The sequence below is a fragment of the Cyprinodon tularosa genome, unplaced genomic scaffold (genome assembly GCF_016077235.1).
Source record: "Cyprinodon tularosa strain WSP-4 unplaced genomic scaffold, ASM1607723v1 ctg1111, whole genome shotgun sequence".
NCBI lineage: Eukaryota > Metazoa > Chordata > Actinopteri > Cyprinodontiformes > Cyprinodontidae > Cyprinodon > Cyprinodon tularosa.
In genome coordinates, this window is record NW_024037907.1 from 97,425 (window position 1) to 116,280 (window position 18,856).

The 18,856-nt window shown below is 37.6% G+C and overlaps 1 protein-coding gene and 1 long non-coding RNA gene across 3 annotated transcripts in view; one reads left to right on the forward strand and one right to left on the reverse strand.

Moving 5' to 3' along the window:
- Positions 1–3,779: 3,779 nt before the first annotated feature.
- LOC119792186 lies at positions 3,780–18,440 on the reverse strand. The gene is made up of 2 exons (XR_005281951.1): positions 17,698–18,440; positions 3,780–5,593 (listed from the first exon to the last, which is right to left on the reverse strand). It is a non-coding gene; the product is annotated as an uncharacterized LOC119792186 (long non-coding RNA).
- LOC119792170 (collagen alpha-1(I) chain-like) overlaps positions 5,244–18,856 on the forward strand; it is a 32,959-nt gene continuing 19,346 nt past the window's right edge. For both annotated transcript variants that reach the window (XM_038298681.1, XM_038298673.1), the window contains exons 1-31: positions 5,244–5,498; positions 6,963–7,154; positions 7,406–7,428; positions 7,713–7,748; positions 8,818–8,910; positions 10,133–10,201; positions 10,292–10,336; positions 10,805–10,858; positions 10,932–10,985; positions 11,088–11,141; positions 11,238–11,291; positions 11,387–11,440; positions 13,790–13,834; positions 13,932–13,985; positions 14,083–14,127; positions 14,328–14,381; positions 14,537–14,635; positions 14,955–14,999; positions 15,161–15,259; positions 15,445–15,498; positions 15,581–15,688; positions 16,292–16,345; positions 16,444–16,542; positions 16,630–16,683; positions 16,772–16,870; positions 16,967–17,020; positions 17,126–17,179; positions 17,278–17,385; positions 17,466–17,510; positions 17,726–17,824; positions 17,922–18,029. In XM_038298681.1, the coding sequence (XP_038154609.1) occupies positions 5,417–5,498; positions 6,963–7,154; positions 7,406–7,428; positions 7,713–7,748; positions 8,818–8,910; positions 10,133–10,201; positions 10,292–10,336; positions 10,805–10,858; positions 10,932–10,985; positions 11,088–11,141; positions 11,238–11,291; positions 11,387–11,440; positions 13,790–13,834; positions 13,932–13,985; positions 14,083–14,127; positions 14,328–14,381; positions 14,537–14,635; positions 14,955–14,999; positions 15,161–15,259; positions 15,445–15,498; positions 15,581–15,688; positions 16,292–16,345; positions 16,444–16,542; positions 16,630–16,683; positions 16,772–16,870; positions 16,967–17,020; positions 17,126–17,179; positions 17,278–17,385; positions 17,466–17,510; positions 17,726–17,824; positions 17,922–18,029 (2,187 nt within the window). In that variant the 5' untranslated portion in view covers positions 5,244–5,416. The remainder of the gene's footprint in view (positions 5,499–6,962; positions 7,155–7,405; positions 7,429–7,712; positions 7,749–8,817; positions 8,911–10,132; positions 10,202–10,291; positions 10,337–10,804; positions 10,859–10,931; positions 10,986–11,087; positions 11,142–11,237; positions 11,292–11,386; positions 11,441–13,789; positions 13,835–13,931; positions 13,986–14,082; positions 14,128–14,327; positions 14,382–14,536; positions 14,636–14,954; positions 15,000–15,160; positions 15,260–15,444; positions 15,499–15,580; positions 15,689–16,291; positions 16,346–16,443; positions 16,543–16,629; positions 16,684–16,771; positions 16,871–16,966; positions 17,021–17,125; positions 17,180–17,277; positions 17,386–17,465; positions 17,511–17,725; positions 17,825–17,921; positions 18,030–18,856) is intronic.

Below are 18,856 nucleotides of genomic sequence, written 5' to 3' on the forward strand. Positions count from 1 at the left end.
TTTCTTCCTGCTACTTTTCCTTAAAGGCCACTTTTCCCAAATGAGATGTTGATCTGTGCATTTTTCTCTAGTTATCCATCACATGATTTGTTAATGTAACATTAATGCTCTCTTGTCAGTTCAAAGTGACAGTTAAACCATACTGCTTCCTTTTCAGAAAATGGACAGAGGTCATAATGTGTAAGCCTGTCCCTGCTTACCTCTGACCATTCTGCTATGTGTTGTTCTTTCCTAAGCTTATTATCTGTAAGTGGAATACAAAGCAACACAGTTTTCAGAGGTACAGATAGAGATAGATACAAGGAAATCCCTGCACTGTTCAGAGGTCTGTTGATATTATAGTTATTATTGGCTTAAAATAATCAAAGCCGTTTATTTTGTTGCAGCACATCTCCCCTAAGTGTAACTCAAGGTTTACCTAGGCAATTCTTTTGTACCCCCACCCATAACTTTGTCTGCAGCGCCTGACTGGCTGCAGGTGAGCTGTAATTAAGCAGGGAGCAGACATTAGGGAGCAGATGAGCTGCAGGGAGAAACACAGCAGCAGCTTTCTACCATCTGATCCTGCAGCAGCAGACACGTAGTATAGTCTGACGCTCGCCAAGTAAGCTTCTAATTCACTCCTCCTCCTCGTTCTCTCTCTCTGTTATGCTCACACCCACCACACACACACTGTAGAAACCTTCACATTATCCATGTGTGCCTTTTCTTTTTTTTCTGTCACAGAAGACGGTGGAATGCAGTTTGTCTGTCAGGGCAAAAGAGAAGCAGGAAAAAAGAAAAAAAGAACGCCACCTCATCATTCTGTGATTCAACTTCCAGCTCTGATCTGATCAACACAATGTCACTAATCCAAGAACACATATCAAAAAGTATCCAAATGTAAAAAAAAAAATGTCTCCAATGGAGAAAATGGAACCAAACCAAATAACCTCTCCACATACCTAATACCTTTATGTAACAAACAAAACACTTTTAATTACATCATGCTAATAATAGTGGTTTTTTATGAATATGGTCCAGGTTTTTGGACATGAAATTGCGTGAAACATTCACGCAATTCTAGGTGTGGAAGACAGTTCCTTCTAGGTGTGGAAGACAGTTCCTGTAAACAGAAATAAAATAAAAAGCTAAATGACACATCAGTCAGCAACAGTTGTTTATAAAGGGGAATTATTAAGCCATTATTACTGATGGAGAAAATGTACAAGCCATATATACTGTATTTTTTGTTTTTATATAAAACTACACTACAGACATTGAAAAGACGACATGATTTACTTCCAAGCCAATCTACATTTGTTTGAAAAGTGAAAGGTGAAAAGCCGTAACTTTCAGATCGTTGAAAAGTCATTGAAAACTGGGTTTGAAAGCTTCTTTTCAACATCTATTGTTGGATTGCTGTAGGACAAAATCAGACCGACCAAACGCAGCCTATTTTTCAAAAACTGTTTCTGGACTAAATCAACGCTATGATAAACCAACCAGAACATCTACATGATTTCTGGTATTCGGGAGGCCTCATCTCAGCTGTCCTAAAAAATAGTGAACACGTTTTTTTTTTATAAAATTGAAAATAGAGAAAAATGCAGTCAATGAAATGCGGAATGTTCTTCAGAGAAAATGTGTGGCTTTTATTAAAGCTTTTAATTCAACCCTCGAAGGACTGATTTTTGGTGCCACCTCCAGCAGAGAGACCAGTCAGCCAAGGCCCCTCTCCCACCCTAGCTCGCTGTCTAAAAGCGGGTTCCATCAATCTTCAGCTGTCCTTCTCCACTCTCCTGAGCTAGCATCGTCAGACCGCCATATCTCCGGCGCTCCGGTGCTTTTGCTTAAAATTAGCATGGCCAGCAAAAGCAGTTTCCCCGGTTGGCGGAAGCATTATTGTTGATGAGCTGCTACTTTTATTTTGGTTTGCAGGAACTGTTTATGTGGCAGAGTAAGGACAAAAGGGTTGGGTTGGGATCTCTGTTCCTATGCATAGAGATTTGGCATGCACTCACCTAACATAGACCTACCTACAGCAATAACTCCAATAACAAACGATAATTTCATTCAAAATGTATTTATTAAAAATGCTTAACAATTCCTGTAATGAATGAAAAGCACAATGAAAGAAATAATGTATCATCTAAACATCCCTCACTTAACAATAAAATTTAACAATAACTCTCAATTCCCAATAACACATGATACTCAGCCTCAGTAATGAATTAAATAATGTCTGTTCTGTAGGCTTTTGGAAAAAATAAATTAACAAATGAGCTAATTAACAAAAAATACCTGTTGTGTAGCAAAAATTATTCAAAATGTACCAACAACGAACAAACATATCATTAGACTATCTTTACTTTCAGAGTCCAGGTGGCTTTTCAGATCCCTTGCAACTCCATTGGACACCGAGACATATGTGCACAAGGCCTCCCATTTGTCTCGACCCGGTCTGAAAGCGGGGAAACTCTTTTGTAAATCGGCGGTAAACATACATTTGCGCTTTTGCATGTTGTTGGCGTACTGACAGCCACGCAATCTATATTCTGATTAAGAACAGGGCTGCCCGCACTGACGCGGCTCAGGGATTACATCACACGCAGTGTCGTGCGCAGTGCCCTAGCGCCTGTAAATGTAATGGTCCGATTAAGGTAATTTAAAAAATCAGGACATTTCCTCACTTTCTAAAAAAAAACCGGGACGCCCGGGACAGGACGTGAAATAAGGATATGTCCCAGGAAATACGGACGTTTGGTCACCCTAATCACATTTAATGTATTTTTATGCATTTGAGTCTTTAAAATACCTAAACTTGTACAAAAAGATTGTCTGCATCATTTCTAATCAGATGGTAGTATCCAAAAATAACTTAGTACTCATGTACCCGTTTTACCAAATACTTTTTTTACTTTACTTAAGTCATTTCTTGAATAAGTTTTTTTTTATACTTTTACATTTGAGTAAAAAGTAGTGCTACTCTTACTGAGTACAGTCTTTGGATTTTCGACCCACCTCTGATGTTTTATACTAAAAATACTAGTAAGAATATGTTAAAATAGTAGTACTGAGAAAAAAGTATGCAGACGGACAGCAGCCAAAGTTGGGTGTCTGATTAAAACTATTAACATGATGGTGGCAGCATCGTGCTGTTGGGATGCTTTTCTTTATCCAGACAGGGAACCTTGTCCGATTTAATTGGAGAAAAAAAAACGTTTAGAACCTACCTTTTCGCAGGGACACAACTCTAAAGTTACTTACAAGAATTGTAAAATCAAAGCGTGTTCGCATCAGTTATTTTTTCAAAAACAAAAACTTAATGTAAAGTAGATGTGTAAAGCTGACAATGAGCACCCAAAGTGATTACTGATTAATCCTGCTAATCGAACAACCACATTAAAATTGTAATCAAGCATTTTTTTATGTTAATAATTCTAAAAAATAAATAAAATAAAAAATAAATAAGTAAAAAAGCTTAAAGGGAATGAATGAGTATACAAAACAGTCTAATTGTTGGTTCAGATTCAATTGTAATTCAATGTAATTTCCTTCTGCGATTATTACAGTAGGTCTAATTCTGAAAACTAAAAACTTAAAGAATGTTGTGTAAAAGAAATGAAAAGATCCGGAAGCTTGGTAAAACAGAAGGAAAGCAAATGTAATTGAAGGTTTAGGTGATTAAAACGCTAAGATTATAAAATATGGACTGGCAGCGCCTTTGAGAAATTTTTTGGCACTGGCTTATACCCTCTGGACTAAGTTTCTGGTAAAAAGGCATCAAAATAAAGCAGTGAAATGTGCAGTTTTCTTTTATTGTTTTAGTTTGAAAGCTGATGGCCTAAATTAAAGAGTACATAATGATGTAAACTATGTCTTTTAAAATAAAATTCTGAACGGTCTTTCACAAAACCCCTCCTAAGACATTGTATTTGGAGGTCACTGGGTAAAAAGCTGCCTGCTGTTTGGGGGAAAACCTTATAAATGTTTATGTTTGGAATGCTCAGGCGGTCATTTTTTGTTCAAGAGGAAGCAAATTAAACATGCACATAGGTGTAGCAACACAGTTCTTATATGTTTAATCTAATTTGAGCTCAGGGAAAGATTTATAGCGGTTTATTTTGTATCAGCAGTGAAGCAAAACAGACTCTAATTTTCACCAATCCTCTGGAAGAGACAAATCTTGCTCAGGATTCTTGAAAAAAAAGAATGGCAATGGTTCAAGACAATTAACTTTAAATTAACAAAAATACAACCATTGCATTCTCTTATTTTAAGTGCATAATATCTAATTATCGTCTTTTAAGAGTAAAGGGTATTCCATTAGCAGATCATCTTATTTTCCTGCCCAAATTAACGATAAATACAATGATTCATTGCATCAGATGTTATGACATCTTGTTCTCATTTTTGTATTGTATGGTGAAAAAGATTTTTCAGATTAATGCAAGGTAAATAAATATATGTCATTATCCATCAATGCCACTACACTCTTGACTCACTGACCTAATCTGATCTTTTATTGTTAATAGGCGGTTACAAATGAACCTTTTTGATGCATTTCAAGACATGTTTAGTTGTCCATTAATCAAGGTACACTGAGAAAGAAAGACTTATCACTCATATATATTGCCAGAGAGTATTTTCAAAGTCTTCTAGCTGCAAATTAAGTTTTTAATACAAAAATATAGTTAAAACAAATTTAAATTGGATCACCCAAAGATGCTAATCAGATAAATGTAAGATGATGATTGTTTGTGAATTGTGAATCAAGGTAATGTGAAAAAGAAACACAGGCTAATTTCCCATATTTAGGCTATCTTAAAGCAGTGACAGTTGAAACTACACTCTTCTATGGGTTAAATCTCCATAAAACAATGTACAAGGCAGTCCGAACTGAAAATAGCATGAAATCCAAGTAAATCAGAAGGTGAATCACAACCAAACAGAAATCTAGATTAAAAGCAGGGTTACTGAAGATGGAAATCCTCCTCTGCCTCTCCAGTGATCATATGGATCAAGTTTCCCCCTGCTCAAACCCCTCCTTCCTCAGATCCAGGCATGCTGTGCAATTATGGAAGGAGGGACATGCTTTTTCTCCTTCTATTTTTTTTTTTTTCCCTTTGAAGGAGATGTTCTTTCTTGTCTTCCCTAAACGTGAGCAGCAGCAACGGGCTAATGAGGGTGCACCCCCCCTTAGTCGGTCCTGTCCCAGTACCTCCCAGTTCTTTGGGCTCCCATATAAAAGCCCTTGTGGAAAATGAGTGCAGGCAGTAGGGAGTTTTCTGCTGGGGTCAGGAGGACTTTGGACAGACGCACGGATCCTGCCCCAAACACCCCTGTATGAGTGGAGTGTAGCAGAAAGAGAAAACATCCCCAACTTTTTTCCTCTTTTGCCTCAAAGAGTCTACATGTCTGGTGGCATCTAGACATGTTCAGCTTTGTGGATTTGCGGCTGGCGCTGCTGCTTGGCGCCACGGTGCTCCTGGTCAGGGCGCAGGGCGAGGACGACCGTAAGTTTCATCAGTTTGTTGGAGCCTCTCAACACTTTTCTCCCTTTTCATTAAAAAAAGGATGGATTTCTTCTTAATGGCTGGACGGCTGAGATCTTAGAAAGAGAAGAGGAGAATGCAAAATAATTTAAAAATTAGATCTCTGAAGGTTGGTAGTCTGTACAATAGACAGAACAGGGTGTGCGTAATCGATCGGGCATCTCAAAAAGGCCTCACTCTCTCCTCCTCCTCTTTGTTCTCATCTAGTACTCCCCCACTTTTCCAATGCATGCAGAGCAAGTTGCTGCAAGTTTTTTTTTTTACTTTTCTCCAGATCAGTGGAATAAGTCAATGCACAGATGACATGTACAGAGCCTTCATAAAATTTAAAAAATTGTTTCTCCCATTTAATCAGTTTTACATTGCTTCCAGATTTCCACTAGATTTACGTAAAAGTTATCTCATGCCTGATCGAAGTGGCAGTGCTATTCACAGCCCTTGATTCAGTAAGAACAAGGGAGTCACATGCTAAGGAAAATCAGGAGGGGAGAAGCAGGTTTAGTCTTGCCTGGTGGATAGATATAAACAACTTTTACGTACATAAACCTACAACAATGCTTTGCTACTGAAAAGCCATCAGAAAGGAACATAAAACTGTTATCATCTGAGAAGACAAAGAAAACCAAATCAAATCTTGGGAGAGGGACCATGGAGTTGATATTCAGTTTTCCAGATGTTCCTCTTATCTGGAAAGGACTCAGCTGTCTATTTGAAGCAGATCGGCTGTGAGACTGAGAGTGAACTTATAGCGACACCCATAGGCTCCTCTGTGCATCCAGTAACATCTGGCTGCCACGTCAATTCCCCTCCTACACTGTTCTCCACTTTCTTTCCGCTCATTTTTTTTTGTCTGGCTTCCTTTGATTGCAAACACATGTGCAGAGTTTCCACCAGCCTCTGCCAAACTAGCAGTCTTTGGCCCTAGTGCTTTGCCTTCTCTGAGCTCAGCGCTTTGGCATGCCGCAAAATTTATATCTCCTCTGAAAGCAGAACTAGGACTGAAAATATTTTAGGTGGAAATTTTAGCTATGGCTTGCTGTACAGTTAGATAGATCTTGACACATAGGTAGATTGTAACCTCTCAGTCACCCTTGATCCGTTGGTCTCTTTCCTGTTCACATCTATGAACAGCCAAAAGTTTTTTGTCAAAAGCACTTTGTTAAATAAAAGATTCCATCCTGGAATAGCAAAGATATATTTCTTTTCTTTTCTAAAACTTTTTTTCTTCCTAAATGGATGAAGAAAGCTGATGTCACAATATCTACAAGTTAATTAAATTATCATTGAATCTTAAGTTATTCTCTGGTAAAATAATTAATTAAATAAATCAAACTTTAATTAAGTAAATCTATCTTCATAATAGGTTTTAAAATTTATATTTCTGACTACTACATATGTGTCTTTCTCTCTGTTGCCGCCCCTCAGGTACAGGTGCCAGCTGCACCCTTGGAGGCCAGGTGTTTGCAGACCGGGACGTGTGGAAACCAGAGCCATGTCAAATCTGTGTGTGTGACAGCGGAACTGTGTTGTGCGATGAGGTTATCTGTGAAGAGCCAGCTGACTGCCCCAACCCCATTGTACCTACGGGCGAGTGCTGCCCCGTTTGCCCCGATGATGGTACTACAGCTTTATTTTCAAGTGTTTGCATGATTCTCATGAAATGTTGAACCTTTACGCTATACATTGCACCGTTTGCAAAGTTCCAAAACAAATTTTATTAATTCATCTTTTAAAAAAGATTAAACAACATTAGAGGTTTGCTTAATCTAAATTTAGGCCGACTATCATTATAATAAATAATTCTTTTATCTGCTAAATTTATATATTGTTTTATTGTACATTCCAAATTTTGTGTTTCTTCTTTTCAGGCTACCACTCTACTCAGGTTGAGGTAAATGTGAAATTATTTATATTGATATCAATAAATCAATTGTTCAGATTAGATAAAAAAAAAACTGTTGGTGTTTTAGGAGCTGTAAAAAAATGTTTTGTTATAAACAGTCTTTACTGAGATTAACTAGTATTTATTGAATAAAAAGTAAAAGTTTTATTTTTTTTTTGCTGTTGTTTACACACGCTAATGATATGTAGTAGAACAGCATCATGGACGTATAATTCTGTGTGTCAGTTTTCATATTATTATATGAAGACCAGTTTTGATGGTTTTGCCAACAGGGACCCAGAGGAGAACGTGGACCCAAGGGAGAAAGGGTATGTTTATAATTTTGTTTTCTCTGGATTTGCTCGATCCACAGCTTTAAATCTTGTCAGTGTGTATAAGTTCAGGCACGTTGACCAGATTCCTATGTCCTTAAGTTGGAGCCAAAATACCTTATTGACAATGCAGAAGAGGTTTCTTCATGTGTTCTTTTCCAATGATAGTGAGAATATGGCATTGAAAAAGTCTCCAACAGTGCAGGTTTAGTAACATGTTAACTGAATGTTTGTACTTTAATATAGTCCCTCCTGAAATTTGCACTAAAAGCTTCATTTGCACTTACTACATCTGTTTCTACCTTTATTAATAGTAAGCAAGTTACCTGAATGCAAAAAACATTACTAGTTACATTAACAAAATATTGGTACATAACATAGATGTGTTTGTCATTTTTATTTAACAAAATAAGACTTGGGTTTATTTACTCAAACGTATTTTTAGCATGTTAAGGGAAAGGGCTGGCTTTTTGCTCCAAAAAATTACCATCAGAATATATTATGGAACGATAGGTTATAGAACAATAAATGTTGGTCCTTAACATACGATCATAATGGGCTATTGTGTGCACTTCTAAAATCTTTGAATAAATGATTTTAAATTATTATTTTGTTGTTTTTATGCAGCTAACTAGTTTTGTGGCAAGCTAGCAGCTAGTTATGCAAATGAACAAGCACATATATATGTTGGCAATATTATCTTACTGTAATTATTGTGAAATAGCTTAAATAAATGCTTTGCAGACTTGGCACATCTACTTCCTGTATGTTGATGTCACATGACCACAGCCTCTGTTTTTGTGCCTGATTATGCGGTGATTAGTGTAAAGAAGCAAACTGAGATTTTGGGATATTTCAAGTTTTGTTTTTTAAAGATGACAAGCTTTTACACAGACTATTACGATTATTATGGAATTTTAAAAAGCTGTTCCAAAAAATAGTTTTCAGGAAACTCAAAAAGGAAAACTTTGCCTTCTGTATTTCCATTAGTTGATCATGGCATCAATAATAGTAATTCAAATGACACTCTTGCCACGATTTTGAAATCTACTTTCTTTCTCTCTAGGGTCCTCCTGGTCCTCCAGGTCGAGATGGTCTTGACGGTCAGCCTGGACTGCCAGGACCTCCTGGCCCTCCTGGACCCCCTGGCCTCGGTGGAGTAAGTTGTCATGTTTTTTTTTTTTTTTTCTTTGCATAATTTTCTGTTTTTACTAGTTTTGGGTTTAGAATGGGGAATTATGAGCCAATCTAGGCCGGTGACACCAATCACATTATATGTTTCCGTAAACTTGGTAATACCATAAAAAAAAAATTCTTTATTTCTTTTGCAAAAAACATTTTAAAAATCACATTTGTGAGCCGCCATGTTGTGCTTGTATTCTTATGTTTAACATTTGAGAAGACCTAAAGTTGCAAAAAGGATTTCCTGAAATTCCAAGTTGCCTTGTGGTATTTCATTTAGTATGAAACTGAATTACTTTTGGAGAGTTGGCATGTAAGTCTGATCTGATCTCAAAAATGAGTGTTTCATATTGAATTCTGCTTCAGGATATGTCATGGTGAGGAGTTAATTTGTAGAGAAGGGGATGCAAAGTTTATTTTTGCATTCTCAATATTGTTTCTATTATTATTATTTTTATTATTATTATTATTATTATTATCTATTTTTTATATCAGTGCAAATTACATTTTCAAGTATAACTGGAAATTGCACAAAAGCATAAGAAAACCTGGAGCAAAATCTATGAGTTGCTGGGCTTTATTTACAATCTAACCTTGTGTAAACAATCAATCTTCAAGGCCCAAGATCATTTACCGTATTGTAGATTTCTATTGAAGCTTGGAAATTTTATATAAATTACATTTTCTGTCTTGCTAAGTGTGCTAGATGACTCAATGCAACATTATACTAGGCTAGAACAAAATCTTAAATTTTGTCTCAACCATAAGGTTTTGATAGATTAGGAATAATAACATTGCTAGCTTCCTTTTTCAATTTTAAATAGAACTTTATTTATCTACCTCCATCCCTATATTTTACATACTTAGTAACTACTAGAAGATCTGTTATAATTAGTGTCACTAACTTCAAGCCATGTCATAACTTGCACCATGCTTAGCTAAGTTAACAGCTAACATCTGTTTTATTTCATTGATCAGCCTCAACAGGCCAAATTTTTTATAGTTTTTAAATTGTTTTGGTCTTGTTAAATATTAATTAAAATTATCCCCACTAAATGTGTAGATTGGGGCTAGTTCTTGGTTTTGTTAATAAGCTGTATGAAAGTTTTTGGCAAACATTGCTCTCGGTGAATCGGTATAAGACGTTAAATGGATACAGATGTCTAAAACGACATGTCTGTTTTCTTTATGTGTTTTAGAACTTCTCCCCACAGATGTCTGGTGGCTATGATTCAAAATCCACTGTTATGCCTGTGCCTGGACCAATGGTAAGACATGCGCACTCAAAGAGGTTTCTATTTCTGTCCTTGTGTTTTAAGATGTTGGTGTTTCTAATCTCTTCCATGTTTGCCTAACAGGGTCCAATGGGACCACGTGGATCTACCGGACCTCCTGGTCCTGCTGTAAGTGCAAAACCTTCCTCCTTTTAGAGAAACAAATATAATGTTAACACTGATTGTCTCATTGCATTGGTGTTTTCAAAATTGATAATTTATTAATTCTCATTCTCATCCTACATAAATTATATTTGTTAGCCCCAGCTTGATCTATCAAAGTTGGTTTAGAAATTTGTACAGTCAATACATGGTGGTTGAAATGACAACCCAAATCAGAACCACTCACTGTTGGCTTTTTCATCCCTGTTAATGATATGTATTTAACTTGCAACATGCTAACAATCAATTCAGCTTTAATCCAAACTGATAGGCCAACCTCGTAGCTAAGTAAATTAGACAAATGTTTTATAAGCAGAAATTATTTTCCTGCTTAGCCTTGAGTTATTTTTTATAGCCTCTATAATTTAGATCAGCACTTTTAATAAATGGTAGTTAGACTTTTGATGATATTTGGGTTACTGTCTGTCCTTACAGGGATCCCCAGGACCCAGTGGCCCACCTGGTGAGCCTGGAGAGGCTGGAGCTCCTGTGAGTGTTGAAAATAAATTCACATCTTTAATTATAACTTCTCTGTAGTTAGACTAACTGTGTCTTTTTTTAGGGCCCCATGGGTCCACGTGGACCTGCGGGACCTTCTGGAAAGAACGGAGAGGACGTAAGTGATCTGCTTGTATATTTTGGTGCACATATAAAGGATAGTTTAGATTGAAAGCTTAAAGAAGCAATGTATTTTTTCCTTATCTCAATCTGTCTTCAGGGGGAGGCTGGCAAACCTGGTCGCCCAGGTGAACGTGGACCTTCCGGACCACAGGTACATAACCTGTGAAATGTGTTTTTAAATACTTGGTGTAAATCAAAAGCTAAGAGCCAAGCAGTTAACTTTAAACCATCCCTGTCTTCGCTTTAGGGTGCTCGTGGTTTCCCAGGAACTCCCGGACTTCCTGGCATTAAGGGTCACAGAGTAAGTTAAGCCTTGTTTTATGATCCTACTCTTCCAAAACCCTGAGCAAAAGCAACTCATGAAGCTCATATTGATTTGACTATTTTTCTCTTCAGGGGTTCAGTGGTCTGGATGGTGCTAAGGGAGACACTGGTCCTGCAGGACCCAAGGTGATTGGTTCTTCACATATAAAAAATTTTTCATGTGGTGTCAAAATAGCCATTTGAAGTGATGCAAAGGTAGCTAGACTGGAAACAGAGCTGATTTAAGAAATAAAGTAATAAGTATGATTACAGAATGGTTGAAATTTGATCTCTAGAGCTTAATCCAGTAGTGAAAATACTGCAAGTATATGGCCCTTAATGGAGCTGACACTGATGTACTGATGAGACCAAATACTAATATTGCTGCTATGAATAATATCAATACCTGTCCTCATATGTATTGTCCTATCCATTTGATCCCATGTAAAACTGACTTCACAGCTGACATCTCTGCCTCAGACAAACACCCCAAAATACTCAATTATTATATCAATTTCACATGCAAAAACAAATATCACATGACTTTTTTTTACATGAAACACATACACAAATGCATCACGAACATAAGCTGTTGATACTGGTCAACTTTAACTGATGGAGCCAATACTGATGTTTTAAAAAACAAAATAACTAACATCAGCCATGTATCATGAATCCCTAGTCATTAGAAATAGGAAATGAAGGAATATTATTTGACAGAAATAACTGAAAGCAAAGATGAAGATATATTATTTAGAGATGTTAGGAATTTTATCCCCAAAAACAGAGCTCATATGGCTCTAACAGTATTTATTAAAAGTTTTGAAGGCACCAGTCTTTTCTTATTTTTCTTTTACAATGAAACTGCCGTTTTTTGTGATTTTGTGTATGTAGACAAATCTTCTAAGGCTTATATCCTAATCCTTCTGTATCAAACTCTTGTTAAAGCATAGACAATAAAAGAAAATATTTAATAGTATTTTGAGAAAAAACAACTTTTTGAGCTTGGCTGAATGTTAAAAAAAAAAAAAACTAGTGTATTTGCAAAACACTTTGGAACACAAATTGACGGTTTCAATATATAAAATATAAGTAAGTCTTTTGACAGCTTCTAATTCCTCTCAGTCTAATACCCTCATGTCATTAACCACTGCCGGCAGCTAATAGTTTCAGTCAGAAACCACTGTCAAACCCATACATGAAGATGTAACTCTTGTGTGGTTTTGAAGTGGTCTTGATCAATAAGCCAGAATCTTTTCTCTAGCTTTAGGTTGTTTTGTTAGTTTTCTGCCAGGGTCCTTCTGAAAGCATATTGTAACAATATACAAGACATTCATTACCCTTTATTTTGTCATTTACTGTATGTTTATGTATCTACTGATAGCCAAGGTTTTTTTTAACAGTCAGTTGGGAATAACCTGGTTGGTGCTACAATAAGATATTCCTGGGTCAAATCCTGCTATCTCTGGTAACCACCAGAGGCACCCTTAGTCAGAGATTTTTACAAACACTGGCTGTCAGCAGGCATCTTTTTATGACAGTTTAAGTTTGCCTGGTCCTTGTCTTTTAGTGGGATCAAAAATGATGCCAACTATTAGAAGCCTTCCTGTCCAAAGTTAGCCTAAACAAACACATGTGTGGTCAGCATTGATTAAACCATATGATCATACCCAACCACATTAACTAATTTTTTGCTTTGTTAACAGGGAATGCAAAACTGTCTTTTATTTCTCAATATCCTGGTTAAACTGTAAAACAATTGCAGTTGGGTTCGCTAAATTCTGAACACTCGTTCATACTTTGATAATAAGACATTTTTCAATCCATTAGTCCTTTTTGTGTCAATGGGGAGGTGCAGCCGAGTGGTTAGGGCATTGTGCTGGGATTCTAGACGTTCTGAGTTCGAGCCCCACTCCCACAGACTGCCAATCTGTGTCCCTGAGCAAGACCCTTAACCCCACAATGCTCGCTGGGCGCTGCACATTCGCAGCCCACTGCTCCACAAAGGGATGGGATAAATGCAAAGAGTTAATTTCATGGCTCTGTACTTCTGACAGTGTAATGACAATTAAGTTTAATTCTATTATATTTATTCTATTAAAGTTTTCTTGAAATTCTTGAAAGGATAACTTTAGCCCTGTTGGAATCAAAGTACAATATTACCTTCAATAGCTTTCATTGAAGAGATTTACATATTTGCAGTCTCTTAGTTTTTTAGGCTTCATTTACAAAGAGGTTATCAAACATTTCCCCCAAATAGACAAAAGTCCATATCAGCTTAAGGTGACTAAGAACTAAGGTTACTAAATGGTGATCTAAATATTTAGTGCAAGGTAAAACAAAAGGCGAAAGAATTCTAGTTTTACTGGGTATCTCAATTTAGCAGCCTGTCTGCTCATAATAATTTGTTAGATTGGTCAGATTGTTTATCAATTTAGATGTAGTGTTTTGTTTATGTCCTTTAACATTCTCTCTCTGTCTTTGTTCTCATTTAAGGGTGAGGCTGGAGCCCCTGGTGAAAATGGAACTCCTGGTGCAATGGTGAGTGAAAGAGGAAGCTTTTTATGCTGGAACTGCTTGTCCTTGACCACTTCCCTTTGACTGATAGATAAATGCATTTTAAACTGTTTTCCTAAAGGGACCTCGTGGTCTGCCTGGTGAGAGGGGTCGTGCTGGTTCTCCAGGAGCTGCTGTGAGTTCACACACAATCACAGCTGCAATATGTTATATAGATTATTGACCAATTTATGAACAAGCACCAACCAACCATTTTTGTGTGTCTCAACCAGGGAGCTCGTGGTAACGATGGTGCTGCTGGTGCTGCTGGACCTCCGGTATGCCTTAGATGCTCTGGCAGTTGACCTAACTTAAAAATGGCCATTTTTATTACAGCTCAAATCTGAGAATAAAAAATAAAACACACTGCTTTTTTTCTATATCTGCTAAATTAAAGGAGCTTTACTGTGTAACATAAGTTAGAACCAACATAAAAGGATGAGCTGGTTTTGTTCAAGTTTTGTTTGTCTGCTTTCAGGGTCCCACTGGCCCTGCTGGACCTCCTGGATTTCCAGGTGGCCCAGGACCCAAGGTAAGATTTTGCCTAAAATCATCCGATCGGCATATATAACTAATTCTCCATGAAGAGGTCTACCTAAATGAATACATTTGAATTGAAAATTGGATTGAAGTTCTACTAAACCACTAACTGGTTGTGGTTCTGGTTCTTGTTTTCTATCCACCCAGGGTGATGTTGGAGCACAGGGTGCACGTGGACCTGAGGGACCTGCTGGAGCCCGTGGAGAACCTGGTAACCCTGGACCCGCTGGCCAGGCTGGACCATCCGTAAGTATTAGGCTCTTAACTTGAGGTTAATAAAAGTTACATGGAACCTTTAATCAAGACCAAATTAAATATCTGCTGATTATTTAAAGCAAAATGAAAAAAAAAAAAAAAAAAAAAAAATATTTATATATATATATATATATATATATATATATATATATATATATATATATATATATATATATAATATATATATATATATATATATATATATATATATATATAATATATATATATATATATATATATATAATTCAATTTAGAATGTATAAATGTAAATATGTGATTTGAAATTATTTAATTTTTCTTTTCCTCTTAGGGAAACCCTGGAGCTGATGGTGCGCCTGGTGCTAAAGGAGGCCCTGTAAGTTTTTGCGTTGTGCATTTACCTTTATCTACCCATAAATTTAAGAGTTCCTAAAAGCTCATACCTGTGTTGCTTTAACAGTAGTTTCAGTCAGAAAGCACTGTCAAGCCCATACATGAAGATACAACTCTTATGTGAATGTGTGCTGACCCCTGCAGGGTGCCCCTGGTGTTGCTGGTGCTCCTGGTTTTCCTGGACCACGTGGACCCCCAGGACCTCAGGGTGCAGCTGGTGCTCCTGGACCCAAGGGAAACACTGTAAGTTGAGTTCTTAAGACACAACTCAGAGCTTCCCATTTGACTACAAAAAGAAATGTTTCCTCATTAACTGTTTGATATTGAAAGAAAGGGAAACAATGAACAGAGATTTATTTATTGTCTAATAAAAACCGTAGTTTGTTGGTAAATTGTATATGTTGTTTAAATTTTAATGTGTCTTTTAGGGTGAAGTTGGTGCCCCAGGATTCAAGGGAGAGCCTGGTGCTAAGGGAGAGTCTGTAAGTTCACAAATACAACAAAGTTTTTAATATATAATCAATATATTTAGCCATTGATCTAATTTATTTTGTTTTTTTCCAGGGTGCCCCAGGTGCTCAGGGACCCCCAGGACCTGCTGGTGAGGAAGGCAAGAGAGGAGCCAGAGGAGAACCTGGTGCTGCGGGCGCTCGTGGAGCACCTGGAGAACGTGTATGCACTAATTCTAAATGTGTTTCTGTTGTATTTTTTGAGAATACAACAGAATACAATTCATATTATTTCTGCATTTCTAACTATAAATCTTTATATCTTTGTTGATATTTCAGTGCCCTTTGTGTCAAAATTACAAACAACACACTGAGCCAATTCAATTTTCTCTCCCCTATACAGTACAAGGGGTCAAACTGCTCTTTTATAAATAAGTATGGCCCCTTATAGAGCACAACAGATTTTCTCAACCTTTTTGGGTAGGGGGGGTCTACTAAGATAAATTACATAACAGGTTTAGAAGTATTGGATAATTTATCTTAATTAAGGAGGTAATTTCTATCTGTAAGTGCCCTGATTAACAGTCCTGTGATTTCTAATAATGTTGCAACATGGACATATTTCTCTAGTTTTGAGTACCATTTCAAACGGATTTAGTACTCAATTCTTGTTTTTAGAAACCTCTTTTTGCAATGAGGAGTTACTTCTGCTTTAATCCTGTTTTGAACAGCTTCCACCAGAGGGTGGTGCTGTAAACATGTAGCCAAAGTATGAAAAAATTCCTTCCAGGTTTATTTTGATTATTTTGTTTAATTCTGCCTATAGGGTGCCCCAGGTGGTCGCGGTTTTCCTGGTGCCGATGGCGCGGCTGGACCCAAAGTAAATCACACAATCAAACACCATCTAATATGTTGAATGATTAAAACAACTAAATAGCAAGTTCCTATTGTCAAATTCCTTCCTGTTCCTGACTCTAGGGTGTAAATGGTGAGCGTGGTGTTCCTGGTCCTGTTGGACCTAAAGGTTCCACCGGTGAGCCTGGCCGCACTGGTGAGCCTGGTCTCCCTGGAGCTAAGGTACAAATAAATCATTGTTTGGCCTCTCTGCTTTTACCAGTTTGACATGTTGACCATGTCATCTGATCTGCAATCCTTGTTCCGTAGGGTATGACTGGCAGCCCTGGCAACCCTGGACCTGATGGCAAAATGGGAGCTCCTGTAGGTTTATGCCCTGCATATTCCCCATCAAACCGCTTACATCTTGCTGCTGAAGTAAAGTTAATTCATGGTCAAACTTTCTACACAGGGAGCCCCTGGACAAGATGGACGCCCTGGACCCCCTGGACCTGTTGGAGCAAGAGGTCAACCTGGAGTCATGGGATTCCCTGGACTAAAGGGAGCCGCTGTGAGTGTTGTTTGAAAAGATTGACACTGTCAGCTCACTGACATATGCTGCAAGTAAATCTTCAACACATGGCTTCTTTTATTTGTACTTCTCTAGGGTGAGGCTGGAAAGCCCGGTGAAAGAGGAGTAATGGGACCCACTGGCCCTGCTGTAAAGAACCCATATTTTATTCACATTTGATTTTTTTCAAAGGCATTCTTGTCATTTAGATAGGGTGTATCTCTCAGTTTTAAAACCTGCAATCTTTTGCATTAGGGAGCTGCTGGAAAGGATGGTGATGTTGGTCCTCAGGGTCCTCCAGGACCAGCTGTAAGGAACACCTGTATAGTTTGCTTTACTACCCTTTCTACAGTACTTGCATGACACATTGCTTAATGTTGCAAAAATGTCTGTTTGTCCATCGCCAGGGTCCTACTGGCGAGAGAGGAGAAACAGGACCTTCAGGAGCCCCTGGATTCCAAGGGCTTCCTGGTCCTCAGGGTGCCGTTGGTGAGAGTGGCAAACCTGGAGAGCAGGTGCATATTCAGATAGAAGTTAACCTTAAAAAATTCTTCTAAGCAGAAGTTCACCCTTCTCATAGCTATCTTTTATCTAGGGTCTGCCTGGTGAGCCTGGAGCTGTGGGACCTGCTGGACAAAGAGTAAGCCTTTTTTAATCAATGTTTTCATAGCTAATTGGAAGGATAGAAAACGGTCTTTGGAGTTTTTTTGTTTTTTCTACACCTGTTCATAGGGTAAAAGAATACTTTAGCATCTAGCCATGTTTAGCTTGTTGGCTAGCAGGCTAATGTTTTCTTTAGCAGTGACATGGTGTATTTTGACCCTTACCTAAGTTTCTTCCACATGATCTCCTCAGGGTGACAGAGGATTCCCTGGTGAACGTGGTGCCCCTGGCCCTGTTGGACCTGCTGGTGCCCGAGGATCTCCTGGTTCTCCTGGTAATGATGGTGCTAAGGTAAAGGGTAATTTAATTCATTTGTGACTTTAAGTAAAATAATGTTCAAGTAAGCCTACCTGTTAACCAGTCTTTGATTTCCTCCATTTGTCATTAGGGAGAACCTGGAGCCCCTGGTACTCCAGGAGCTATGGGTTCCCCTGGACTGCAGGGAATGCCTGGTGAGCGTGGAGCTGCTGGTCTTCCAGGACTGAGAGGAGATAGAGTGAGTTATTAATGCATCATTCTCAATATTTACATCCACATCTCATCATGTATAAAATTAATCTATATGAAATTATTTTATGACTAGCATGTGGTATGTGGTCCACTATTCCAAAAAATCCAGCTTGGTTTCTAAAATATTTATTTGAAAACCAGTAATTAGGTCTTTGGTTGTAGATATTATCACTTGGATTTGGGGCCCACCGTTACTTTCAAAGCCTGCATCAGCTTTGTCTCCAGTTCACTGGAATTACGTCCCTGGACCATGTTTGACAGATTTTCTAGATTTTTGTCTGTTGTCTTGTCATTGTGAAATAGTTAATGTCACACTAGCAAAACAATCCTTAGACTTACGCTGGAACATTGATGACACAATGTTCATTAGCTGCCTACACAGGACATTTTTCTCAGTAAAATGTATTTAGACTAAAGGACATTTTGCTAAGATTATTGGTCGTTCTCTTAAAAAAAAGTAAAAATACTGTTGTTTAATCTATTAGAAAGAGTAGAATTTCCTCAAGTAAGAGTTAGGTAAACTAAAAGTTAAACACATTCATTGGCAAGAGTTTGGCTTTAGCAAAACCTAATTAGCACAGTGCAGGGTTACCAGAAAGATGCATGGGAGAAAACAGATTTTAACATTTATTCCAGTTCTAACCTTTATATTGATTTTCTAAAATGTTGCTCGCATTCTTTCTCATAGTAACACATTATAAATTCAATTTGAAGTGGAAAAAATATTAGGAACATGTTTTTAACTCTTGGAAATGACTCTGCAGTAAACACTAGCCAGTAACTGGTCCTATCCTCACCCCGGAGGAGTCCTTC